General features: G+C 39.6%; 1 protein-coding gene across 3 annotated transcripts; it reads right to left on the bottom strand.

The window, feature by feature from the left end:
* Positions 1-44: 44 nt before the first annotated feature.
* Positions 45-6,887, bottom strand: tp53 (tumor protein p53). Of its 3 annotated transcripts, none has more exons than XM_071459160.1 (11): positions 6,750-6,887; positions 5,619-5,752; positions 5,453-5,531; positions 5,132-5,320; positions 3,755-3,929; positions 3,529-3,641; positions 3,220-3,329; positions 2,850-2,974; positions 2,675-2,766; positions 2,516-2,586; positions 45-1,878 (listed from the first exon to the last, which is right to left on the bottom strand). In XM_071459160.1, the coding sequence occupies exons 2-11, from the start codon at positions 5,705-5,707 to the stop codon at positions 1,782-1,784; spliced, it is 1,140 nt and encodes a 379-aa protein (XP_071315261.1). In that variant the 5' UTR covers positions 5,708-5,752; positions 6,750-6,887; the 3' UTR covers positions 45-1,781. The 3 variants fall into 3 exon arrangements, with proteins under 3 accessions (XP_071315261.1, XP_071315264.1, XP_071315262.1); XM_071459163.1 differs by having other exon boundaries at positions 6,683-6,857; XM_071459161.1 differs by lacking the exon at positions 6,750-6,887 and adding an exon at positions 6,699-6,721.
* Between the last annotated feature and the right edge of the window lie 1,779 nt (positions 6,888-8,666).

Here is an 8,666-nt window from a genome sequence, read left to right as displayed (position 1 = left end):
AAGACATTTATATATATGTTTAATAGAATACAAGGAGAACTGTATGATATTGAGAATTTATTTAGGCTTAAAGCTTTGAGTTACAAAATGCAAATTAGTACAAAAAAAAGCCATGAAAAAATAACAACAATGAAAAATATAGAAAGATAAACCTCTTATATAAAACTACGTTCCCAAAATAATCTATAGAGATACAGAAATAAAACAAAGAAATGCCTTACGTATGCTTTTATGGCAGTGATAAAACAAAAAGTGGTTTAATTAACAGTGATTGGTCACATCAACTGAAGTGCTGATCTCATGACAAATTGCATGGTGTATGAATGAAGGCCCAAAACAAAAACATCACATTTTATCAGTTTATGCAGGCAACAGAAAAAAACTCAAATCCTGTTTCGATATCTGAACAAACATCCTGATAATTCTTGTATAGGTCCCATGAAAAGAACAAGTTTGTCATATTGTGTCCCTATATGTTCTGTAACCTTGTATTTCTGTGTCAAAATTCCTTTTATTGGTGTAATTTTTTCCCACAAATATCTGGTTTGTAAAAAAAAAAACCTCACAGGTACTAAATGATGAGCTTTCGGGGTGATCCAGCCAGCCCCTCAGCTATCAAAACTAGTGTTAATTCTGACAAAAACGTTATCCATGTTCATCCAACATCACCATGTAGAAAGAACTGTCACTGAGAACATATGGATTTTTGAAAAATAGGGCTAAAATTGTATTTACAGCTTTGTGATAAAGAAAAAAAAAACATTAAAAAACTTAAAAAAAAAAAAGCCCCACTGACAGAATATGATCGTTGTCAATACCATCCAGTCATGCCTGTGCATTCATTTATTTATTTATTTTTTTTAAATCTGTAAATTTTTTGGTATGCTTGAACAACATTCACAGCTGGACAGCAACACATGGGCCGAATCTCCTCTGACAGGTACATGAACATGTGAATTTGTATGGGATGTGGTGCAGTAACTGTGCGTCAGGCTGTGGTGCAATAAATGTGACGGGCTGCGGTGCAGTAATACAGCAACAGTATTGGAGGTAAACACTGATTCAAGTTTCACAATGGTGACTTTGCGCTTTTTCAAACAAATGGCAGTGACTTGTGTTATGATTATGATTTTTTGCAGTCACACATCTGCCTCAGTCGTGACTCAACTGGCTGAACTGCTCAAGTTCTTTTTAACCAAATTCAGCTCATAATTACTATTCTGACAAAACATAAAAAAATTAAAAAAAAAAAGAAATGTTGCAGAAAAACCAAGAAACAATCTCTTTGGTTTTCATCTACTAACTAAAGAGACTAAATGTAATGCATTATAAATGACAACATGACTGACATACATTTTAAAAACGGAGTCATTAAAATTAAAATCCCAGCCAAAATTAACACTGATTAAATCCAGTCCTGCCCAATTTGAAGTCCCACCCCAACATCCTGTCTCATGCAGTCACAGAAAGATTAAGGTCTCAGTCCTTTCAGGGGACCTAACTAATGCAATGAGAGCAGCGAGGAGGCGGCAAGGCCTGCTTACAGTATGAATTGCTCTCCTTTATTCATTTGCATATGTCATAAACAGCAAGACACTGTACAGTACAGTACAGTAAATGGTCAGGCAGTAAAGTTACCAGCTCAAGTGATCAAGTTTTCTAGCGTACTGTGGCAGGAGGTGATTTGGGGATCCAATGACGAGTAAAAACCTGAAGTAAACGTGATGGCTTGGAAGGAGTAAGAGATGACGTTTGCTGTCATGATCGTGGCAACGAGCTTCTCAGTCACTGTCGCTCCGCTCTCCTCTCTGCAGGAGTCTCTTCCCGCACGAGGGCAGAGGGACCTCGTGTTTCACAGAGACCTTAGACTTGGTTTTGCTGTGGAGAGACCGCAGGACACACGAGGCAGATGTGACACATGTGAAAACACACTGGAGTGTATCTACACCACAACTGGAGAATCTTTTAAAATTATTATTATTTATTATTATAAAATGGTAGATAGTCTTTGGAGTATAAACCTGCTTCATTAGAACTCAATGTAATATCAAAACATTGTAACTATGCATTTGTTGAGTGTATATTAACTTTGAATGTGACACCTAAACACAGATGAATGGAGTTAATTAGCTCAGTTATGTCAAAGTCTTTTTTCATTAGACATGGTGAAAAACACTAATGTTCAGAAATATTATAGTGAGCTGTTGCAGTGTTAAAGCTGTGTTTAATCATTATGCACAGTGACCTCTAGTGGCAGATGATTTCTACAAAAATCAGCAGTAAGGTTCAGACTAAAATGCAGCTTTGCATTAAGCTGCAGCTTCTGACAACATTCAAGAGACTGCACAACGTGTTCACTGCAACATAAGTTCAAACTCTCAGCTGGAGCCAAGACAATGACAGCCTACACGTGAAGATCAGGTATTCTTCAAGAATGAAGTTGGAAGTTTAGTCAGATGGAAGCGATTGATCTGAGTGGTTGTTCTGATGCTCAATAAGTGGGTCCATTTCTTACCTGTCTTTGTCAAGCAGCTCCAGACCATCGTTGATTTTCTTTAACATTTCGTAACGCTCACGACCACGAACCTGCAGCAGAGATCATAGTTTAATTATTTGCAGCAAGGAAAATCTTGTGAGGCAATCAAGCTTTGTAATAGTAAGCATCTTTACTCACATTCAGAACAAAGACATCCTTGTCCTCCTCCTCTGCACTGGAGGCAGACTTGGACTTCTTCACAGAAGTTGTGTCAGGAGCAGGGGTGCTCTCTAAACAAACCAAAGTGAGGTTAGCAGGGAAACAGAAGGTCAGGATGGAAAATGAAATCCAATATAATGCAACAAAAACATACTTCGTTTTTTGGTTTGCTTGGTGCCATTCTGCATCTTGGTGCTATTGTCCTCCTCAGTTTTGCGGTCCCTGCCTGGACATGCGCAGACACGCACCTCGAAGCATCTGCGGCCCAACACCAGTCCCCTGGGGAGATGATGAATAGAGGCAAAGGTCAAAAATAGTTCCGGAGTCTAAAAAACAAAATCTTATCTGAGACTTATCTGAGGCATCCTTAGCAATAAAGTAAACAGTTTAGAAAATGTGAACAACAGATATCCATGTACACCATGTTGCCCACCCCCCTTTCCACTCTTTCCTCCCAACCAAAAAGATACATCAGTACCACCCTCCACCCTCAACACATCTTGCTGAAGAGAAGAAAAACTCACTCTGGGGACTCGAGGGTCAGGATGGTGAGGATTGGCCTGCGGTTCATGCCACCCATGCAGGAGCTGTTGCACATAAAGCTCAGCAGGATGGTTGTCATCTCTGAGCCCAGCTGAAACAGGAAAATCACATTTTTTCATGTGCACAGCGCACTTACGTTTTTGTTGTTTAGCCATTTCAAAGTTCATATACTCACATAAAAAAATGCTTAAAAAGTCACATCATAGGAAATGCGAATGGATAAAAATAAAAAGTGCTGTAGACCGTGTAGTCGTCTTCCCCTTTAGTCAGATCAAGTGGGGCAGCCGTACCTGGGGGGGCTCATAAGGGACGGTCACACTCTGTCTCTTCGTGTGTGGATCTTCAAAATACTGAGCTCTCTGGCTGCCCTCCACTCTGATCAGATGACTGCGATGCTCCGCAGCTGAATGGAAAACAGATTAGAACAATTTTAAATCACCTTGGTTCAATTACTCTGACAATCAGATTCTTCCACTGCACATACAAGGAAATTTTTCACTGAAACATTTTCCTTACCGTCCTCATTCTGGTGATGGGGACATCTGCGGACCACATCAGCCACATGCTCAGTCTTCTTATAAACTGCCGTAGCCCTGAGGATGGCGCCCTGAGGAGGCTCCTTGCTCACCAGCACTTCCACAGGGGTGGTTTTTGCCAGCTGGCAGTACAGCTTGTTGAGAAGCTCAGAAAACTGAGAGGAACACAGGGAGAAAGCCATACACCTTATTCTCTGTGCACTTGTGGAGAAGCAGAGCTGTCAGCACAAATGTGAGGACTCAAAAACCAATCACTGGTCTGAAGTCTGCCTCAGAACATAACGGACACACTACTATAAAGACTGAAACGCTATCCTTAAAGTTTGATAAAATCGACATTAACTTCTCTTTCTACTCTGACGATCAAAAACCAAACTACATGTTGAATCCTCCAGATCAGTAAGTTCAGATTTATCACATCAAAAAACTATATTCACCTGCTTTTGTCCGTTTTTAACCACTTCAATCCTGGCGCAAGACAGTGCAGGAACATGTCCCGTCATGTCAGGGCTATACTTCACCACCAGACTGCACCACTCTCACAGACCGCAGCACAAGTCGCAGGGGCGGGAGTTTCAGTGCAGACCACCCTAACCCTAAACTAAATTGACTAATCAGGGCGCACTGCTGCGTGAGTCACCAGAGATACATTAATGCCATTGGCTCTTCAAACGCAGTGAGTGACTCCAGATCTTAAAATTTAGCAAATGGTCACAATGAATAAGATTCCACATGAATGCCAACATGAGAGATACGAAAGACTGGATTTTTGACGTGGCGCCATGGTAAGAGAAGATATTTTATTTTGCTGTTAATATAAAACGTTTCAAAGTTTTACATAAAATAACGTTAAATAACTTTATTGGTAAGAGTCCAGCTGGTGAGTTTACTAAAACTTTTCTATTTACAAAAGTCAAAATTTGAAAAATCTGTGCAGATAAGTTGAAGCAAGGTATCTGCATATAAACATGACACTATGGATGGAACAAACTCTCTTTAACAATGGCGTCTCCACGATGGGCAGCTGTTGAAATCCCTTTTGTCTCAGGCAAGAGGCTCAAACAGCAGACTAGCGCTACTTGCCATGTTTGGTTGCAGGATAATCTGCTGCAAGTGCGGTTCAATTTAACATTTTTGATCTAGTACTTAGATTCTATGTAATTCTGATAAAATTATACACTATATGCAGATTTCTGCTGCTGCTGTTGTCCGATATTGATCCAAACAGATATATGACAAGTATTCTGGTACATGTACCCTTTAAAAAAATGTGCAGCACATTTACCAGTCAGTTAAAAACAGTAATCAAATAAATAGAATTTCTACATTTTGAGCACTCAGACCTGGGTTTACTTACAGTGGAAGTGACGGACTTGGCTGTGCCAGACTTCTGAAAGCGAAGCTGAAAGCTATATTCCCCTGGATAGTCAGTTGTAACCGGCACGGTGGAGGATGGGGGAGTAACACCGTCTTTAGCTAATGTCTCTGGGGGTAGCTCAAACAGATTCTCATCAAATCCTTCAGCCAGGACTTGATCAGGCATGAGCTGCAAAAGGACAAAGATAAGAGAGTGTGAGTCTGCCTCCATAAAAATATAAGTTCAGATTAAAGTTACCATCATCTGAATATTGAAAAAGTTTTCTTGTACAACAGTTCGTTCATGGGTAGGCATGCTTACCAGCATGTCCATTTGTCCATCAGGCCTCCACTCATGCTGCACAGTGGCCGCTGGGATGGTGGAGATGGAGGGAGTGACGCTGCAAAAACAAACAAGCAATCAGGTTAACTTTTCTAAAGTAAACTAACAATTTTAAAATGTTATCCGCCATCAAAAGATAACTTACACACTCTCCCAGAGCTCCCTGAATGAATCCTGGCTCAGTGGCAGGTTCTGGCTCAGATGTAAATTTTCAAGGCCCTGCTCTTCCATCATATATTTCTCTACAAGAAACAATGAGGGAAGAGCTGCAGTGCAGAGCTGTGGGGATAAACAGGAAGTGAGAAATTGTGTTGGACTGATGAGGTATGTAACAATTTACTCTCTATCAAACATTTGACAAATTACACCAAGCTAATCAGGTAGTGTATGAAAAACATTTTGTCAGGCAATTGTCATTAATGTCCACTTTTTTTTTGTTTTCAATCACTCTCTAAAATGACAGGAAATAGTGAATAAGCATTTCCAAGAGGCCAAAGTAATGTTTTCAATTCGTTTGAATTGTCATACTGACAGAAATATTTGACTTACAGAAAAGCAGCAAATCCTCACATTTGAGAAGATTGACTTTTTAATTTCACTGTTCTCAGGACTACTAAAGTGACAAAAACCCAATAAGGATAGAACAGTCAATCTTTTAAGATTTTAGCAATGTGTTAAATGTGTGTTTTATGTTAAATATAGTAAAATGTTAAACTCTGGATACTGCCACACAGGAAATGCGAGCAGGCCTTCTGCCCTGCGAGCTAATAGCTACGTTAACCTGTCAAACTACCACTTACTAAATCACATAAATATTCCCACGGATAGCTATATATCTCACTAATACAAAGTTTGAAGGGACCCCAGTTAAGCGACGCCAGCAGCCCTTCAAACAAACAACTCGAAAAAAAAAAAAAAACCATTCAACCCGCTAACGCTAGCCACCGTCCATTTTGTCAAACAGGAGGCCCTCAAAACTGGGCCACGACGTCGACACTTTACGCCACCGTGATTTTAAGAATATAACTTAATTTTGAACCAGAATGTGCTAAAACATAAATAACTACCGGCTGTGCGACAAGGCTGTAGCGCACAGTCGTCTTTGTGTTGGCTAGCTAGCCTTGCGTTAGCTTCCCTAGCTAATTACGTTAGCACAACGGTCAGGTCCGAACGACTAACGTTAGCTAACCGCAGCCAAACTTTCTTTACCGGACAAAGTCGTTACCGGCGCTCTACGGCTGGCTTCAACGGGAAAGGCGCACAAACACACAGCTACCTTGGATGTCCCACTACCGCTGTCCGAGAGCGATGAGTCACTGAGTGGGGGACGCGAACCGAAACTGCCGAAAAAGCCAAAATATTGTTATCCACGGAGCACGTTGTTGTTGTAGGGGAATCCCGCAGGCAGGAGGGGCGGGGGCGGGGCGGGGCCGTGTCTTAACACCGCCTGGCGTCCAATCACAAAGCTCCCACTCACCTGACGAGCACAAACGCAACACTGCGAAATAATTACTGCTGATTTCATGACTATTGGAAACAAGTCTTTTTTTTAAATAAAAATTTCCAAAATGTCCATATGGTGATACAAAATTATGACACGAAAAGCGAAACTGCTTTGACATTTTCCTCAGGAAAATTAATTATGATAAAAAATTATGAGAAACTTATTAGAAACAAGTGAAGCATATGATCATATGATATATATATATACTCCCTAGCAATAATATTAGAATAATTCTGTAACAATGTTGGTAAACTTGCCATAAGTCATAATTATAAGAAAGAGTAGATGCCCTACTTAGCACAACTGATAATTTCAAAATAAAAGCCCCATTAGTTGACTTCCCAGCAAACAGGTAACCTTATGTGAGCACTCCCTAATGGTTCTCTAAAGGTTACAAAGGTCACACCTTTAGAGAACGCTCTAGGAACATTCACTAAAAGTTATGTTTGTAGAACCTTCAGAGAACTTTAAGGGAACGTTCCCACAAAACGTTCTACAAACATAATCTTCCATGAATTTTCCTTAAAAGTTTTTTTTTTTTTTGTGGAACCGTATGTCACAACATCCTCAGTAATACATTAGTATGAAGTGGTATCCATACATTAGAACTAATTTATTTATTTATAAAATTCTAATTTTTTTACTTCCTCTTGAAATGTGTTTGACGTGTAAATTATGTTATATTATTTGACTTTATACAGCATTAAATCCTGAATTCATAGAAGGAAAAATGGTAATTGTGGTAATATTAGACCCTTCATGAAGTCTTGTTTGTTCAGTGCTGCTCAGTATACAGATCACTGTTTTCTTTTGGCATTGTTGTTTTTTATCAGAAGCATATGGAAACAATACTTCTTATAATATTTAATAAATATAATATGATCATAGTAACTGATGTCTGATTTGACAACTCAGATTTTAGGTCATATGTAGGCTACATTTGAAACAAAAAATCACACAGCTATTTAATTAAATTGTATTTTTTGCCATTCTGTGTTAATGTTGTATGAAGGGCTGTGAGTTTTTGGTTTGGTCCCTAAACCACCTTTTATTTACTAATGCCTTGAGTGTATTCGTCTTGGTTATAGTTGGATGCTAAAATTTCCATTAACTAAACTCTAAATTGATTTAAGCTCATTTCTAATTTTGCTCCAGGTTATGTAATGTTATGTACAAATTGTTATCATTATTAATATTTTAGCTTTCTATGTGGGGAAATGTTTCCGATGAGCACTCGAAGGCAACATGACGACAATATGACGAAATGAAAATGAATGTTAAAAAAAATGAATTTCACAAGACATTTCAGTGGGATTGCTGGCTTCTGCACAAGAGGAAGCTCAACTATGATGCTGGCTTGAATATGTGTGAAGACGCAGTTGTAGTGGCGTCAATAGATGGAAAAGGGGAAAGGGATAAAGACTGCAAGCTGCGGTGTAAGCAGTGAAAAAACTTTAAGATGTGAGTCATATTGTTTAAGTGAGTTGAAAGAACAAACTGCATTGCCACACTGTAAACCCCAATGCCCTCACTCAACCTAAAAGCTCAATGGAAGCGGCCTTCATACAGAACTTGGACCTGTAACTACTTTCTGACTCTCACCACCCACTGGAGCCCACCTCCACAGATAGCTGCTGGGGGAGGCGGCTATGACATTCAGACGTATCCCCAGACTTATCATGCCTTACC

Source organism: Trachinotus anak, unplaced genomic scaffold (genome assembly GCF_046630095.1).
Source record: "Trachinotus anak isolate AG129_WGS33_773 ecotype Australia unplaced genomic scaffold, CSIRO_AGI_Tana_v1 ptg000023l, whole genome shotgun sequence".
NCBI classification, from domain to species: domain Eukaryota; kingdom Metazoa; phylum Chordata; class Actinopteri; order Carangiformes; family Carangidae; genus Trachinotus; species Trachinotus anak.
The sequence above is the reverse complement of the archived record's forward strand: the minus strand, read 5'-3'. Positions and strand labels throughout refer to the sequence as shown.

Coding starts and splice junctions, on each gene's coding strand:
- tp53 (XM_071459160.1), bottom strand. CDS start 5,707: ATGATGGAAGAGCAGGGCCTTGAAAATTTACATCTGAGCCAGAACCTG. Junction 5,321..5,452: donor ATGGACAAATGGACATGCTG/GTAAGCATGCCT, acceptor GTCCTTTTGCAG/CTCATGCCTGATCAAGTCCT. Junction 1,879..2,515: donor GAGCTGCTTGACAAAGACAG/GTAAGAAATGGA, acceptor GTCTCTCCACAG/CAAAACCAAGTCTAAGGTCT.